At 39.5% G+C, this 19,006-nt stretch overlaps 1 protein-coding gene and 1 pseudogene across 1 annotated transcript; both read left to right on the top strand.

Moving 5' to 3' along the window:
* Positions 1 to 1,528: 1,528 nt before the first annotated feature.
* LOC121307076 (surfeit locus protein 4) lies at positions 1,529 to 16,168 on the top strand. Its single transcript, XM_041239190.1, has 6 exons — positions 1,529 to 1,745; positions 8,811 to 8,997; positions 9,244 to 9,320; positions 10,914 to 10,957; positions 12,516 to 12,702; positions 14,920 to 16,168. The coding sequence occupies exons 1-6, from the start codon at positions 1,698 to 1,700 to the stop codon at positions 15,184 to 15,186; spliced, it is 810 nt and encodes a 269-aa protein (XP_041095124.1). The 5' UTR covers positions 1,529 to 1,697; the 3' UTR covers positions 15,187 to 16,168.
* LOC121307087 lies at positions 5,275 to 6,735 on the top strand (annotated as a pseudogene).
* Positions 16,169 to 19,006: the final 2,838 nt, after the last annotated feature.

Raw genomic sequence — 19,006 nt, forward strand, 5'->3', positions numbered from 1 at the left:
CTGTTTCCTCAGGTCTACCCTTTTAAACGCCCCGAGAGTTTGGAAGCTCTGGTCCACGACCGAGAACCAGTCGGTGAGAACGGAACGGAGGTTCAGAGCGAGACAGTGAGGGCAGGGAACCCTTGGGCAGACCCCTTAAGAGTATAGCTGAGCAGGCTAGTTAGCCTGCAGCGTAGGATGGTGATCGGGGTCGCACTGGCACCTTTTCTTTATAGTTTTGTTAGTGTTTTATTTTCCCTGTTTCTTTGTGCATTCTGTTTTGAATTATTGTTTCGAAGCACCTGCAAGGGCGCCGGTATTTTGTACCCTTGCTTGGTATGCCCGTGGTTCTGTTTACCATCATTGGTAAATCAGACCACGGACCCACAGTTCCATCTGCGGGCTAAAAAGAAATAAGGCACCCTGCAAAATAAAACTGGGCACCTGTGTGGTGTTTTCAAGTCCACCTGTCTGTCTCCTGGTCAGTGAATTACCCACAACCCTTCCACAACGTCATAACTGCTCATCTCGTCTGGTCCAGCAGAACCTGCAGGGCGTCCCCCTCCAATGCAGCTCACATTAGTGAGCGCCGCCATTTTTAACTTGGCTTGGTTGGAAAGTCTCCCATGGGTATTTTCCATCATAGCGGTCTGCCTTCACCACATTCTTCCCCACCCCTGGCATCCTTCTGTGATCAGCTAACAACCATATTTTCCCCAAAAAAGGAATAAACAGCTAAGGCTTGATGACGATATCTTTCGACTCGCATTCCAGTTGACAGTTGCAAAATCTGCACATTATTATTTTCTCACCGTTGTTATGCACGGTTTAGGCATTTCAGAAACAAATGGCTCTTCTCTTCCATCACAATTTCCATTCCCAAACGACTCGCTCCAAATTATGCATCTGGTCAGAGCTTGCGTTTCCCTTCAGACCTTGTCTATGGTAACGGCTGAGTCTTGACAACTACAATTGCAAGTATTTATTTAAAGTATTTTTTTTTGGATAAACATCAATATGTTTAAAATGTGTGCATTTTGATGAGAAAATATACTTTAAAAGTTGTGACACTATACATTTATAAAAAAATCACCCATAAATGTTAATACTGTACAAAAAACAATTTTGCTAATTTGAAAAATCTTCACGAGTAATAGAAAGGAATATATTACATTAATCAAACATTTGTTTGTATTATTATTTTTTATTTAAGAAGCATTCTTAAAATTAAAATTTTTTTTAAAACCCCCACCCCCACCCCCACACCACCTGGACCCTATATATATATATATATATATATATATATATATATATATATATATATATATATATATATATATATATACATACACACATACACACACATTTTAATAAAAAGCAGCTACAAGAAAATGTCTGTCCTCGGGCCATTAAATTTGACTGTTATGCTTCTTATAGTGTGATTTAATGGGTGGAGGATTGCTGAGCAAACACAGTAAATAAAACAGCGGCTCCTTTAAGAACAACCAATACGTGGCATACGGGAGAGAGCGATTGAGAGCTGTAGCTCGTCGCACGGCATTGTGGGACAGAGGCGGCCCTTCCTGCTGAGACTCAATTGAAAGAGTTATACAGTGTGAGCAAAACGGAGGTAGGCTACCTGAGAGAGACAGAGCAGCCCGGGCACGGTTATCATACCAGATTCATACAGAGTGAGCGACCGACCGACCCAGCGAGATATGGGGCAGAACGATATCATGAGTACGGCCGAGGACATGACAGACCAGGTAAGCAAGCATGCATGTAGGGTCTGTGGCTGTTATACACTGGGCTGTGGTCGCTAGCTAATGCTGGGCCCCAGTTGGCCAGCTGCGCTAGCCCAATGCCCAGTTGGCAGGGAGGGAGAGAGACTGGAAACACTGGAAACACTGGCTTAAATATAGACTCCGTGCACATTACCAGCTACCCCTACCTCGCCTGCATACCAGTCTAGCCTATACCTGCATGATGCCCAAGGGCTGCCACTTGAGACAATTGGAAATTCTCTATAAATGAATTGCATGTAGTTGGAAATCCTCTGTAAAGTATTGCTTGTGGAGTGAGTGGAATGGTGACGAGTGTAGAAGAGAAACGAATGTGAACATAGTGTGGATTAACGAGTTCATGGAGAGTCGTGCATCCTGGTCATTTATGTATCAAAATAAATATATAATTTAAAAAGCTGATCGCTTTCAGGCAGTTCGGTTAATTTAAAGTGCTCTGTCTTGCGCTATGTCGACATTTCCTGTTCAGTTTACGGTAAGAACAAATGCAGTCTACTTGTTGAATGGACTGCCTGTCATTTTATGCGACGTGTGAGTCGAGATGATTGCTGTCATATTAATTACTCGAGAAACACTGTGTTTAAAAAACAGTGAACATAACGCTTTGTAAAATTACAGGTAACGTGCCTTTACCTGTTGAATGCAAACCGTTCTAATTTAGTGACGGGTACCCAGTATCATTAAATTGACATGATGTTCTCTTTTAGGCAGTTTCATACCAGATCGTGTCTGTAAGCATTGAGAGTGGGGCATTGTTTGCTTGTTTATTGACGTTAGTGTGATTGCGCCATCCCATCAACCTTTATTAACGGTTTCGGTATAGGGTGAATTGTACAATAAGCAGAACGTTATAAACCCGTTAAGCCGAATACTGTAACAGGTCGGTCATTGTAGATGTTTGTAAAATGTGTGCAAATCCTTTACTTTGATTTGCATATGGTAGTTGTGTGAATGATAATTTAAGAAACCTGAACTGTAAGCACTAATTGAACTACCTGCTTTAAGTAATTTAGGCTGGTCAAGATTAGTGCTAATGTGGTCTCTGTAAAACCAGCCAAAAGTTTCTTAACTGGTGCCTCTTTCAAACCTCAGGACTGCTGAGCACCTGTGTGTGCAATCTGCATTGGGTCAGTTTCAATGCCATCATCTGCAGTGCCACATTGATCAAACATCTGTTATTAAACTACTCTTCACATAACCAACAGATAATCAAATTGTAATAGTCCCAATCCTATAGTATCAATGTGTAGTAGTAGGACCAACTCCCTGTGTCAGGATCCATGATGGCCTTACTAGCAAAGATTCAAAGTGTAGTAAATGTAATATAAATGGTTATATAATTTGGAAAATCTAAAATGCAGAATAAACATTGTAACCTAGTTTTAAATCTCTATCTCCATGCCCTATTTATCAATATTTTTGCAGACCATCTGTCAATAGACCACAGATCTGACCTGTTTTATACTTCTGTTCGCGACATAGGTCTCACGTGCAGTTTGGAAAGAAACACATGCTATGGTGAACATCTGTAACATCTTAAAAGTTGATATCTTAGGTCTGAAATAAAGTTCCCAGTTTGCATGCCTTGCTTTCAGGAAATCTGTTACACTCGCACTTCGTAGGGCATTTCACTTCAGCAGCCTCTTCTGTTGCTGGCTGTAGACAGAGGAAGCAGTTGGTTTGATAATGCTGTACAGCACACACTTCTCATTTAGTATACACCCACCCACATCTATTTCTTAGTTATTTTGGTACCCATCAGCACAATTTTGTCCCTGGTGCTTTTTTGCTAGTAAGAATGAATCTGAAAACCCAGCACTTCAATGTAATGTGGCAAGGCTAATGACAAACCATATCACAGTATACAGTGCAGTATGGTTTTTCACATGGATTACACCTTACCTTGCGCAATCTGTCATTGGGCATGTTGTCTATTCATTGATGCAATGAAACTGGTGTGGCTGAAGCACATTCACATCAAACAAGAGTTTTGTATTGTATACATGTATCTTTGTATTGTATCTATTCCATTCTAAACAATTCACTTGGATCTAATTTATAATCTTTTATTATAAAAGAAAATGGTACAAATCTGTTTTGATACAATTAACAAACCCTTTGTCATACAATGCAGTTTGTATGTGGTTTTGTTATTGGTCTGACAACTGAACATATTCTAAATGGCTAAACATAGGGCTACATGTTTCCTTTTTTTCAACCTGTAAAAGGCAATATGAGCAATGACATACATTTTCAGAAGTCCTGTAACTTTTTTATAATTTGGTGGTATAAACACTATGGCATAAAAGTCAGAATTGAAATGAGTATTTGAAGATCATGGGTACAGTGTGGTATAAGTAAGCAGTGAGGGATGACAGGGTGTGTGATGTGCTCCAATATCGCCACTCCCTGGGTGCCTTGCAAAGTCAAGTGGCTTCAGCCGCCTAGGGCGGGGTGATATTAGTGTGTAGTGCCTTTCTGCGCTTATAAAATGAAAAAAAGACTAAATTGAAAAAAAAAAAGAAAGATGTTTCATGTTATTTTTGTTAAATGCCCTTCTGCCTAAAGCTGAGGTAAGAAAAAAGATTTACAGTGGGGCCAGTGTTAAGAAACAATCTAAAACAATGCGGGGCACAGCAGAAGGATGATGCCATCGTACCTGGACACATATATGTGGAAAGAAAGGGGCTCCAGGAATCGTCGAAATGAATGTGTAAATACTCTACATCAGACCACACAGCTGTGCAGGGGATGGGACCTGTGGCAGCAGGCAAGGCAGGAGATGCAACCGTCCAGAGAAGAATGCACAGAGACGGGGCAGCTGCAACAAAGCATCCATTTAACCACCAAAGTCTCTTTTAAGAGCAGGCTTCAACATTAACCATGGCCGGTAGAGCGCGCAGTTTGGCCGGTAGTTCTGAAGCACCACAGGCCCAACTGGGCCGGTAACTTTTTTTAACTGTATAATGTATATAGTATAGTCCACATGGCTTCTGTTTTATGAACACAGGAAAATAGGTCAGTGTGCCAAAAAGCTGGAAAGAAAATTACAAACACATTTTTAAAAACATACCCCACCCCCAACCCCCCATAACGGTGTAATTGAACTCGTCCGAACTTTCCCGCAGCACGTCGTGTTTGTTGCACAGTCAGCATCTGAGACTGCGTACCGAAGTGCAGTTGGTAATACCCTTACATCGACTTTTTTTTTTTTTACAACTATGCAACCAACTCCATCAGTAAGCCACAAGTAATGAGAAAGAAACAAATTATGAACACAAAAATATGGAGTGGTGGGGTGGAAGAAAGACTTGATCTGGCTTCATGATGACAGTGAAACAAACGTCAGTTATCCAGACGTGCAGATAACAGCAGCTTTTTTGTTGGGAGTTCAGCATTTAGTTGCCCTCATATCCAGTCTCTCAGTAATAGTTTGCAGGATTGCAGGTATTTGCCTGCTGCTGTGACTGCAGCGAGGAAAAAAACCGCACCGATGGATACCCAGGTACGCCACGTGGAAGCTGGACAACGGGATCGAACTGTCTAACATTTTGATTTAGGATACACTGTTCAGGTCAGAAAAAACATTCACAATCTTTACAGGACTTGTTCATATCAGCAGTATGATTGGTTATGACTTGGGAGAGGCTACAACTACAAGTGACAACGATTACTTTGTATTATGATTATCGTTTGAATAGTGTACTGTTATGATTAGTATAAATCCAGGGTGATACAGTGGGCGTGTTTTATTCACCGGTGATCCGAGAGTGGGGAAGACGAACACAGGCTGTCCTCGAAAGCGTGTGCCGTCCGCTTCTTTTCACATTGCAGGACCACCATGCAGCCACCTCAGAGCTACAGCGTCAGAGGACAACGCAGCTCTGGGCAGCTTACAGGCAAGCCCGCAGGTGCCTGGCCAGACTACAAGGGTGTGTGGTGAGCTAAGGACATCCTGGCTGACATAACGTTTGAACAGTTGTAGTACTAGTTGCCATTATTGGGGCAGTTCAAATTGCATCCGGGCCAGTAAAAACACTACCTCAGTGGCCCAAGGGGCCAGTAATATAAAAATCTAAATGTAGAGCCCTGAAGAAAGATCCAGATATTTTTTTAAAAAGCTGAAAGTTTGATATATTTTTAAACTATTTATTTTCACAATGGAAATGCTGCAGTTCAGAGAGAACCCTAACCCTTGTCTCTTCTTGTCTGGCGGTAGGAGTAGAGACATGGCAATGCAGTCTTGTTAGAAACAAAGTTTGCTTTGGGCTTCAGAAATCTGAAATCACGTACTGGCCTGAAGGTCCTCCACGACTTTCTGGCTGCTAAAAGTTGAATCGAGGGGTACATTCCATCCCAGTCTGACATTGCAGTGTTCAGTGCCCTTTCCAGCCTTCCGTGTACAGAGCTCTTCCATGCCCTCTGCTGGTACAACCATGTTAAGTCAAGTCAAGAAAAGGCAAGTCTCCCAGGAGTGAAGAAACCTCTGGGCAGGTTTGGTCCCACTGTCGTAGCAGACTGCACTGCAGAGTCTAAGGATGACGCTGATGACGACATTGATCTCTTTGGATCTGATGATTAAGAGGAGTCCGCCTGCCAAAACTTAAAGGAGTAGCGTGTAGCACAGTATGAAGCAAAGAAATCCAAAAAAACTGTTTTTATTGCAAAATCCTGCATCCTGCTTGACATGAAGCGATGGGACAATGAAACTGACATGGTAAACTGGAAGCATGTGTCTTGACCATACAGATGGATGGCCTGCTTTTGAGGATCCTCCAAACTGGTTCCAGTTGGCTATGGCATCAAGAAGCTGCAGGTCCTGTGTGTGGTTGAAGATTACAAAGGGCGTGTAGACCTGCTGGAAGAACTGATCACTGCTTAGCAAAACTTTGTACAGTCCATGGATGTTGCTACATGCGCAACACCGATAAGAACAGGTTTATTTTCAAAGTAACCCTTGTTTGCAACATTTTATTCCATTTAATAATTTGTGTTTTTCGTTTTTAGTTAAACTGCTAGACACTCTTCTGTGGGTTTTTTTTTTGTTTTTTTTCAAAATTTTCTAAAATTTTAAAAAGTAATAATTAAGAGTGGTAAAATCAAGTTATATATCCCACATCACATCTGTGTTAACCTACCGGTATTTTATTTTCGCTTATGAAGTACCCAAACAAGTTCAAGAACTTACCTTTGCTTTACTGAACATTTCTTTCCAAAACCATACTTGGACAATACTTCCAGTTGCATTGGCTTTTACAAATGTGTTGTGTTAATTCAAATTTAAAAGTATTAAACAGTGCTGCTTGCATCGATAAAAAAGCAACAACAAAAAAAACTCCAAACAATAAACTACACAGTGCACTGTCTAACAGCCAGTAAACAAAACATTTTTAGTGTTGCATATGGTGCAGTACATTGCATTCAATTTCCAGTTGTACAAGTAGATTAATTTTGTTTTGCTAATCAGAACCATAATTATACACATACTTTACAAGTGTACCACTGTGTTGCACTGACATGTAGAACAAACTAGTTTGTAATAGTCATTCAAAATACTCCATTCAAACAAAATTTTCTACATTGGGCCATAAATGGTTTCCTACTTCTATCTACTTGTTTTTCTTTGGTCATTTTAAGTTTGTCTTTGTTTCATCTCCAGTCACATACTGTTTTTTCAGCATTGCGATTTAACATGTATTTCAGCAAGTTCAACAACGCGCAATTTCAAAACTGTAAAATTCAGGATTACTTTCAAAATTCTCCTGCTTGCCTACAAGGCCCTTCATCACACCGGTCCAGAGTATCTCTCCAACCTGCTGACCCACTATGTCCCTGGCCGCTAGCTGATGTCCTCTGACTCTGGCCTGCTTGTTACACCCAAGCAAAAGTGCGCCACACTCGGCACTCATTTAGCTTCATGGCCCCAACTCTCTGGAAGTCTCTCCCAGCTTTAGTGCGTGCAGCTCCGACAGTCACTCGCTTCAAATCAACTCTAAGACCCACTTGTTCTCTCTTGCTTTCAATGCTTTTCAAGCCTGATATCTGTTATTAGCTGTTGTCTAAATTGCTTTTTCAGGTTTTTCACTCCATTTAATTTGTATGATTCTGCGTGACGCACGCATCCACAATGTTTAGAATTCACATCCTAGCCTTGTATTCAATGTAATATGCCTGTATTGGTGGTTTGTACTTTTTTCTTCCTTTTTTCAATTCCAAACCTCTCACTTCCGTATGTGTAGATGGTGTCCCCAGATTTATCCAGCTTCTTTTCAACTGTTCCATTTAACCTTTCCAAAGTAAAACAGAGATCCATGTTTACTGTATCCCGTGCAGTTTTCTCACAAGCTCTTGGCCATTTAACTCCAGGCTTGTGCCCGTTGAGGTTCTTTTCTGTCTTCCGCTTTGCTTCATCTGACCGGGTTCGCTAGGATCATTAGGTTCATCACTAGTTGTATCCACTCAAGTCCTCCTCACATCTATGACAGGGGTGCCGAACTTTGATTATAACATTGCAGTTACAACGAATGGAAGACTTGATAAATTTACTTGGCTTTCTAACCAATAGCAGTTTGCTACGGATCCCAGGGGCGGGTTCAGTCTGAATGTTAACAGTGAAGCAGTATAGCTGTGATGTTTTGAGAGGAAGTCAGTCTAGAGTCTGAAAGCTTGTGTTTAACATTCAAAATGACTAAAGGTATTAAAACTTTTAATTAGAACAGTGGTTTTGTGTTTTTACCTAACAACATGACCTGAATGCCTTTTTTACATTTTATTACTGTTTTATTTTCAATGTAGGTTTTCAGTTCTGCTGGAAAAGCAGTTTCTTTACTCTGAGGTGTGTAGACATATTCCATATAAGTCTGTGGAAGGTTATAGGGATTACAACCACCTTTTTTTCCTTACCCTTTCTGGTTTCTTGGTCTTTATTATATCTGGTAATAATTGGAGGAGGTAATGCAGATTACAGCATATTAAGAATGCCCAACCTTTTAAACTATGTACAGATTCCTTCCTCCTCTCTCCTGGCAGTTCCTCCGTGTGACAAAGCAATACCTGCCCCACTTGGCACGACTCTGCCTCATCAGCACGTTCCTGGAGGACGGGATCCGCATGTGGTTCCAGTGGAACGAACAGCGGGACTACATTGAAGCCACCTGGAGCTGTGGCTACTTCTTGGCAACCTGCTTCGTGCTGCTTAATCTGATGGGACAGCTAGGTGAGGAACATTAGGATACGGATACAAAGGTATTTTGTAAGTAACAGATGTCCCACTCAAGCACCACAAACCAGCACGAGGGGTTGAATAACTTTTTCAGTACATTGCTTTCAAATGTTTTAGTCAAGTTAGCCTCAGAGAGGATGCAGCACAGTAGATTTTAATCTTTTTTTTATATACTGGTAAAATGAATTGGATGGTAAAATGACTTCTCTCCTCCCCCTTATCTCTCTTTCTCTTTGGCAGGTGGCTGTGTGCTTATTCTTAGCAGAAATTTTGTGCAATATGCCTGTTTTGGATTATTTGGAATCCTAGCTTTACAGGCAAGTAATAAATAATAATTTTGCTTGGTATATGCATATAGATGTGTCAGTATTTGTGTAAAAAGACCAGTGCACTGTATGGGTTAAAGCAGGGATAGAAGTTAACTTTTTAAGACAGTAGTTAGAATTTGCTACCAGCCTGGAAAGTAGGTAGCAAAATGTTCTTATTCGGTAGCGGTTTATTAGACTAATAATTATATATAAAAATTAAAAAATAAAAACCTATGTACTGTTTTAAATAGACTGAATATCCCAAACTATCACATAGTAGACCTATATTTAAATCAAAGTATTTATAGAAACCACCTTGTGCTCAACTAAGTAATGGAACTATTCTACAAGAATGCAAACATATTTGTCATCTAAGCATTTGATATGCCATTAAATAAAGTGGTATGAAATGATCCTCTTGACTGAGATTTCGGTACTAACTAACGAATCATACCGACCTATAAAGAGAGTTATTTAAAAATAAATAAATTTAATAAAAAGTAACATGTGCCACGTTGTTGTTCAACCGTGCATTGTATGAACTTATAAATGATAAGGTTACAATCACAACCGAGATGTTTTGAAAGTGAAAGCTAATTCCAGCACGGTATCACTGCATTTAAAAGATTCATGCAACATGTTTTACTAACTGTTTTGTTCATAAATATGTATGCTTGCAACCTGCCTTTTCACTGCATTTTTAAATGCTGTACGATTTTGAAGACATTATCTAAGAAGTAATAACAGAATAAGGAATATCAGCCAAGATCATGGTAATGTTATAGCTAGCTATTTGCTCCATTTTTAGCGTGGGTGAAACCAGTTAACAAAACCGAAGCTGCCATTCTCCATGACAGATTCAAATAGCTTCTTGTAAAACCGTAATGTTTTTAAGTCATTTAATTTACTTTTGGTCTGTAAATAACGTTTCAGCACCTTGAGGAGAGCTCTGAGCAGGAGTGGTGCTGTATGTCTGCAGTTGAGAATGCCTCAGGAGAGAGAATTTTAAGCTGGATAACACAGTTCTGCCTCTTATCAGAGATATGAAAAACTAACTCTTGTAACTTGACTGATCTTCAGTTATTACCAGCCTCCAATAAGTGGGACGTGTTCAGTTTCTCTGGCAAGACTGATTGTTCAGTCCAAATAGAAATCTCTTTTGAGGGTATGTTTCGATGCTCTGCAGGAAATGTACCCTTTTTCTTTGGTAATCTTCAAAGTGTTTGTACAGCTTTGAGTCACTATACTGTGGCTTTTTGAAACATATACCGGTAGAATCAACTGGATGCCAAATTATTTCTCCCCTTTCTTGATAATTCTGAAATTTCCTTCTGTTCATTTTTATTCTAGAATTGTTCGGCTGACATGCCAAGTTGCATAAACTTGACATCTGGACAGTGTTCTGTTTTCATTCTTTCATTCAGTCTTAACTAGATGATTTTATTACACCTAGAAAAGTATTTGACATTTAGTAGTGGGATTAGAATCCCTCCCCAAGTCTTCACGATTATCAAATTGACTTTTGAACAATTTGATGGTTGCTGGTTGAGGCTAAAGATTTAATTTAAACCAAAACTGATTTAACTGTCTCTACTTTTACAGACTATCGCATACAGCATTTTATGGGATGTTAAGTTTTTGATGAGGTAAGTTCCTTTTATTCTGCTGTAAATGCCTTTATCTGTGCAATTTTAGTTGGTCCAGCTGGTGTCATTTTGCATGTAGATCTGACTTTGTCAAGTTGGTTCTGAAAGTATTCTAATGATTCAGGATCAACAACGTGGCTTGGTAACTCTCATTTCATGTTCTTGCCACCAAACAAAGAAAAAAACAATCCCCAACTGTGTTTTGATCACTCCAAGAAGGCCTCTATAGACAATCATTGAAATTACTGAAAATGTAAAAGAAAACTTGTCACTGACAGTAGTGTGCCATTGGGTTTATAATAGCCAATATGCTTGTTGGCGAGCATTTGGATGATTTCAACCATTGAAGGGATTTAATGAAACACATTTTGTAAAACATGATTGGTGCAGTTTTTTTTTTTTTTTTTTTTATTTTTTGGGACGGAAATTTATACTTCAAGATGTCAAATTTTGATGGATTTACACAACTCTGCCTCATTGTAACGCACAGTAAGGAATCTGATACTGTGACTGTACAGAGAGTAACTAGATACTTGGGTTTGAAAGAACATCAGTTTTATTATGGACCATACATAGCACTGGCGAAATGAGTGGGATAGTGCTTTGCAGTGCCGCCCTTTGCCTCATGCAAAGCAGCAACGGGCTTACAGTGTGGACGAGATCAGCAATCCTGTGGGATTGCAGCCCATTCCTGCAGACTCTGTATTGGGGAGTCCCAGGAAGTGGGTTTACTGGGAACGCTTTTGCAAGGAATTGTTCGAAGAGAGTCTTAGATTCTCAATGGTGTTCATGTCCATTGATTGGCCAGGCCATGGAAGAGTTGTGATGCCTTTGCATGGCATGAGCGGTGTGAGTTAGGACATCCATGTTCAATTAAGGTACTGGCCTCTTTGGATAGATGACTATTGGCATAGATGGCAGAAGCCCCTGTTGGAGAATGTTGATGTATTGGGTAGGGATGGGCACGTGCTGTTATTTATTTGAATTTATCGTTCATAAAATGACTCCTTTTATAATCTAGCTTGTGTTGCAACAAATATAATTGGTCTGAACAGACACATCAACCACTGCAGCCCAGTGTATAAATATATAAATCATTCTTTCTTTCTGTAGCTCTAAATTACTCAAGCTCCCGACTTAAAAAAAAAAAAAAAAAAGTGCAGGGTAAAAAGAGGCATTTTACAAAGAGAAAGGAGATATTGTACAATGTGGTGTTGTCGGAGGTCATGTTTTGTTTGGGGCTATTTTACCAAAGTAGACACTAAAACAGCAAAATTCACACTTTGCAATAAGAGACTGAGCTGCATGAACAGCACAGGTTCAGTGTTAAACTACCTGCCTGCAGAGAGATGTCCAGCCGCAAGCCTCGTGCTGTGTCCACTGAGAGACTGAGACTATTATTACCCTCTCTTAAGGCAATTTTGGTGGCCTCTTGACTGGCCTTAAATAGTGGTTTCACTGTTGTATACAAGACACTGCTGGTAGACACAGAACAGACCCTAATTGAATGAGTTTTAGAATTGGTTTTATTCCTTTTCTCTCGTTCTGTGTCCCACAGGAATCTAGCACTGGGAGGGGGTTTGCTGCTGCTGCTGGCAGAGTCCCGTTCCGAGGGGAAGAGCATGTTTGCTGGCGTGCCTTCCATGGGAGAGAGCTCTCCAAAGCAGTACATGCAGCTGGGGGGCCGGGTCCTGCTGGTTCTCATGTTCATGACTCTGCTGCACTTTGACGCCAGTTTCTTCTTTGTGAGTACATGGGTTCATTATTAAAAGGTGCGGTGTTCTGTTTGTCCACAGAGCAACTACAGAACACATTGGCAGGGTTTCCGTTGAAAAATAAAAATAAGTCTCACCTTTTTCTCACACTACTTTGGTTGTAGCTCTTCGGGTAATTTGGGTTTCCGTGTAGATTTCTCTTCGGGTGAGAAATTCTCCTTGCAAGTGCAAATTTCCTAAATATTAAAATATGAGCAGATATAGTTAAATATTTTTGTCTGAGTTCAAATTTGGCCTTGCACCACTACTGATCTCATGCAGCTTCCTAAAATTTGGTTTCTACAAAGTATTTAGTTTGTGTTAAAGAACTGCAAGTGCGCCCAGCCTCATTTGGCCACCAAAAAAACTATGGGAAAAAAAAATTAAAAACAGACATAACACAAATAAAAAAAATAAAATAAAATCCAGCACTTTAGGTAATTGATATAAAAAGTTATCCAGTCAAAATGTTTAGTACAGTACATTTTCAAAATAATGGTAGTACCTCTACAATAGGCTACCCTACTTGCCCACTACATAGTATTCTTATTATGATGATGGTGGTGATGATATTTAAAAAAATAAAATAAAAACAAACCTGCATCTGAATTCCACAGGGACAGTGCATGGGTCTCTTCAGTAGAGTGGTCATATATTTTGTTGTTATTGGGAATCCGGTATACTGGTAGTCCATCCGAGTGCAACACATTCTCAGTAGATGCTAATCCAGCGTGGTATTTTATAACTTTCTGGAACTATGTTATGTAAGTATTGCATCAAGCTGATGTTAAGCCATATATTTGTTTTTGAACATTTTTTTTCTTGTTTTTTGCTTTTTTAAAACAAATCTTGCTCAATAAATTGGGTTTAAGGGATTTTACTTCCTCTATAGATGGTGGATCAAGCCTGGTGCTGTTGTAGCCTGCAGCAATAATATTGTATTACAATGTATTCGGATACAAAAATCAGATGTTAGTATTCTCTAAAAATAACAAAAGAATCAACACAGCAGCTCTTGAGCCTCTATTTAAAAGTTTAAGACTGCAAAAAGTAAACAAACCAGGTTATCTGCGTGCACGGATTGTGATCTCTGTGTTCGGCCAACTGGGTAAGAAACACGTTGAGTTTTCAAAATTGAGTTTTCTTCCCCTGCATTTTACAACTCCATGTTTGTTTTATTTTAAGTGTTTAAAGTTAAATTTCAGTTTTCGTTTGCTTGTTCAGCTACAAAAAGGCACAAGTAAACCTCATGTTATTACTTTATGAAAACATGTCTATGGTCACTGTTTACTGTTAAGAAACGTCAGGTAAGGAGTAATAAATAAACACTATGTCAACTTTACGTACTGTTTATATTGGGAATCTGAACAAAACAACATTTAACTTGAACTGCTATTTGGCATCTTTTGTGTAGTTAATTCACTGGGTAAAGTAAGCCCTACACGGTGTATTATTCACTCCTGGGATATTTTTCTACATTAACATGTTAAATGTTGTAACGTCTTGCTGTAAAATAAAGGCACACACACAAGGGCCACGCCCCCTGCCCCTTCTGCTGTGCTGTCTCTGCCTGTGTTCAGAGCAATATAATGGCTTTTATTGTTTGAAAACTTAACACATATTTAATTTGAGCGAATATCCAAACACGAAAATCCCGTGTTCATCCCAGCACTGTCATAAATGGGATTGTCACTGCTGAAGTCTTGTGGGCAATTTGCTTAACCTGGCCGAGTTTCTAAACATTTATTTAAAAAAAAAAAAGACTGCTCAAGCTAATTTGTACTTTTTAATCTATTAAATCCAAATAAAAATGGCTCAATAAAAGGCCATTTTCTATTTGGAATTGGTAGGTGGAAATTGGAAGCGCTGTGTACGCCTGCATGTTCTTTTTTGGGTCTGTCTTGAAGTAAAGCGTGCATATCCAGGTTTAAAAGTAATAATGCTAGTTTCTGTTAAGTTATTAAAACAGTTATTCAGTTATATTTTCATGGTTCATAGTTGGTGGTTTTGTATTTAGACTATTGTAATAAAATGAAGAAAATAAGGGGCAGTTAGCAACATTAGTGTTTACTTTTATTTTGTGACTTGATTTGTGTAAATATCTTGATGCTTTTTTGAAAAATGTTTGAAATGTTTGGTCTCAGTTAATCTTATTCTGATCTCTGGTGTTTACTTGTGTTTGTTTTTTTGTTTTTTTTCCCCTCTCAGATCCTGCAGAACATAGTGGGAACTGCTCTGATCATCCTGGTGGCAATCGGCTTCAAGACAAAGCTGGCAGCACTCACTTTGGTGGTGTGGCTCTTCGCTATCAACGTTTACTTCAACGCGTTCTGGACGGTCCCCGCCTACAAACCCATGCACGACTTCCTCAAATATGACTTCTTCCAGACCATGTCCGTCATCGGGGGTTTGCTGCTTGTGGTAGCCCTGGGGCCAGGAGGCGTCTCCATGGATGAGAAGAAGAAGGAGTGGTGAGCCAGCTGCCACCCTTCTCTCAGCTCACAGCCAGCCAGCTCAGTCCTCTACAATTTCAACTTTCATTTTGTGGTATTTTTGTGTTGTTGTTTTCTTTTTAATTTTTAATTAGACATGGTCATTACTGGATTTTACTGATTAACAGTCTGCCAAAAAAAGAAGCTTTCTCAATACTGTTAATTGCGCACGCACACAGACAGAGGTTCATGTTCCATTGGTTTATGTTTACCACAGTGCTACCCTAGTTGACACAGGCACCCAGGTCAAGCAGCCTTTGAGGAAATAGATTGTGCCCCTCAGTACAAAGTGGAATGGAGTGATCAGAGTGTGTTTATCATTGTATCTGGGATATAGTCATTCTGTCTTGTAATGAAAAAGAAAATAGTTTGAGAGGACATTTTGTCTGAAGACGCAGCGAGTTAAACCCAGAAACAAGGTTCAGACGTGCCGTGTTTATGGCATTTCTATGGTGGACACATTTCTGAGCTACACTTTGGCACTCCTATCTGTCCGTGTGGTTCTTTGCTCCATATCACCATACTGTTTAGAGGCACTGACTATTTCTCTACCCAAGGTTCCCTAGTGCTGGGTGGGAGAACCAGTAGACCTAGTAATCCTTATGTAATGGAAGACATTGGATATAATAGGGACTTTATGCAAAGTATACTTTTCTAGTTTAATTTCCACAAACCTAGTTGGCCTTCTATAAGTAAATTGACTGTTTTTTATTTTATTTTGCAAACGGTTATTTAATAAAGGTGATCATCTGTTTTGTTTATCAATCATGCTGTCCTGCAGATATATTTGAGTTGAGAGTAAGAGACTTCTTGCGCTCAAAAAAAAAAAGCCCACCAGAAATCAATATGCATTCACTCAGTATTTTGACTCAACGATAGCATCAAGTGTGTTGTTTATCAGAAGTGTGTCATTTTTTTGTTGTTAATTTGTTTGAGATATTACATTTAAAGAAGAAAAAAAAGAATAAGCTCAGATGTCCCCGTGTTTGTTTTTCTGTCTCTCCAGGGTTGTATATAAATGCATACGTAATTCAAAAGGAGCAGCATACAATTAGGCTTGTTCAAGTTGAAGTTCTTGATAAATCTCTTGAAATCCTGAAAATGAATATGTAGGGCTAAATAAAAAGGCTATTTATTTAGAAATAATCAAGACCTAGATTTAGTGTATTGGGATTCTACATGTTCTTCATGGCACTTCAAGTACAAAAAAAGACCCCTGCAATAAAATGACCAGACTGTTACAACAAACACATCCATGCAAGTAAGTTGATATATAGTAATTTTTCAACTTTCCTAGTGTGTGTATGTGTGTGTGTGTGTGTGTGTGTGTGTGTGTGTGTGTGTGTGTGTGTGTGGTTTATGAAATGTTTTCTACTAATAGTAAAAGGCATGCATTAATATCTATTGCTGTAGGCCATGACTATCAGAAGGCAGGGTTAATATGTTTTTTAAAGATCATGAGAACACTATTGGGAATGTACTAAGGAGCTCACTACAAAGGACATAGAATCCCCCATTTTTAGCTAAAGCCCCCTATTTGAAAAATACCCCCCCCCCCCCCCCCATGTTTCCCTTATGTAACATTTCCCCTATTTTTCCCCCCATGCTACCGATAACCTAGTTTAAATTCTGAGGCAGTGCAGTGATTTCGAATATGTGACAAGGCTCCATCTGTCCGTATCCATCCAATATAGGGACAGCTGGAATCTTGCTCGACCAATCACATTGCTTGTTTCACGTTCCAATAGCTGTGGTACACATGTACACGTACAAACACACTTAAGATCTACAGGGGGGGGGGGGGGACGACAAAACTTTAATGTGAAAATGCGTGGGTAGAAATACACAAATGTGCACTTTGTAATCTGTCTGAAAAATTGGAAAACACTTTAAAATTCTTTAGTAAGTGACCTGTACTTAAAATATATTTATTAAATATAGGCCTATATTGTAACAACTAGGTTGAAAATAATGAATAAAATAATTAGTTTGTGTGTGTAGCTACAGATACAAATTAAGAAATAATAATACAATACATATTTTATTCAAAATAAAAAATAACTTTATTTTACAGATCCTCTGCTATTTTTCACTATTCTGGAAGCTAGTAGCATCAACCGGAAGATCCCCTAGAAAGTGTCCTGAGGGGAAGATTCTCAATGGTTAGGCATTGGGTTTGAGCTTAGGTTTTAGGGCTGGGGTTGGGTTAGAGACAGCGTGGCTTTATCTTGTATAGTTGGTGAGCTCTGGAGGTGAAAGGTGGGAGTAAATGGCAAATGCCCTCGAATCAACGGAGGCTCTCAGGATACTTCTAGGGGATAGTCCTTCATGCTGCAATCTTCTATATACACAAGATGGGCAACTCCTCCTTTTTCTGTCCCCGCCGTCGATGCGGTGCATCATGGGAATCCAAAGAGTTTTGTGGCGACATTTCTCTTATCTATAGTGTAGTCTGCTTCATTTCCTATTCAAAGCTTTCCCTTTTGAAAACGATTGCATTTTTAGCAAGATTCACCTGAACCTGTTTAGAAACACCCCTCCTTTACACATACGTGTTATTAATACGATCGACGGATTCACTTGGCCTAACGAGACATCGTCAAAGTGCTGTCTGAAATTGCCGGTTCTCATGAATATTCATGAGCAGACAAGACGGGGGCGTGGTTTGATATTTGGCTTGGTTGTCATGTGTGGGATAGGCAGCGATCGAGTGAACGAGTTTGGCGGCAACTCAGTTCAGCTTTTTTGATATCGGGTTAATTAGATGTATTTATTAGGTTAATTCGGTATATGTTTAATTGATTATTATCATCACTAACCCTATTTAAATCACTACAATTAGGCTTACGAATGCCTCCGAAGTGTTCCGCAATTAATTGTGTCAACACAAAAAAAGTTGAGGCAAGATAACGACAGACACAAGGCATCTGCATCTATGGGTTAAATTGCTGATATTCGTATACAGTATATACAATGCACGAATAAAACAAAAGCAATACAGTTCACCTATTATCATAATCACACTGCTGCTATACGTTGTTCATAATTACATTTCAGCTATTACATATAATGTAAATATAAAATTTTTACACGGCATGTGGACCTCTCCTTGACCTTGCAGAAAATCTCCTTTGTTAAAGTCACACACAACGGCAATTTTACTTATCATTCTTGGTCAATGGATATCAATGTAGAATTAAATCCATGTTTTGTTTTGTTGTCTTTTTTAAATAATATTTCTTCCCATTCAAATCATCAAACATTAATGCAATCTGCCCCGATATCAAGGCGATAGAATCTCGACCACTGGCTATCCCAACCGCTTGACAGCCGAACCCCGCCCCCGTCTTGTCTGCTCATGAATATTCATGAGGCCGGCAATTTCTCTGTCGGGTCTGCACTTCGGCGATAAAGAGCTCTTGACAGGCCAAGTAAAAACATGGATCGTAGAAATTATAACATGTCTGTGTTTAGGAGGGGTGTTTCTAAACAAATCTATTTGCATCTTGCTAAAAATGCAATCGTTTTCAAAAGAAAAAGCTTTGAACAGGAAATGAAGCAGACTTTACATTGTAGAGATCGGTGAAAAATCGCCAACCAGTACCTATGATGCCCCGCTTTTGCAGCGATGTTATAAATCAGCGGAGTTGACATACGTGATTCACCAGAAAAATACCGACAGGAGAACCAATCAAAGTGCACCGTGGACCAAGGCAGATTCATGTAACACATAATGGGGGCATTGACTGAGATCACTCTGCGCGGAAGCTGGCGAAGTTAACCACGGAGATCATTCTTAGAAG

Source organism: Polyodon spathula, chromosome 52 (assembly GCF_017654505.1).
Source record: "Polyodon spathula isolate WHYD16114869_AA chromosome 52, ASM1765450v1, whole genome shotgun sequence".
Lineage (NCBI taxonomy): Eukaryota > Metazoa > Chordata > Actinopteri > Acipenseriformes > Polyodontidae > Polyodon > Polyodon spathula.

Bases quoted from the DNA above. Each gene is read 5' to 3' on its own strand.
- LOC121307076 (XM_041239190.1), top strand. From the start codon at position 1,698: ATGGGGCAGAACGATATCATGAGTACGGCCGAGGACATGACAGACCAG. The intron at 9,321-10,913 runs GCAAGTAATAAA...CTACTTTTACAG, and splicing joins TTGGAATCCTAGCTTTACAG to ACTATCGCATACAGCATTTT. The intron at 10,958-12,515 runs GTAAGTTCCTTT...TGTGTCCCACAG, and splicing joins GATGTTAAGTTTTTGATGAG to GAATCTAGCACTGGGAGGGG.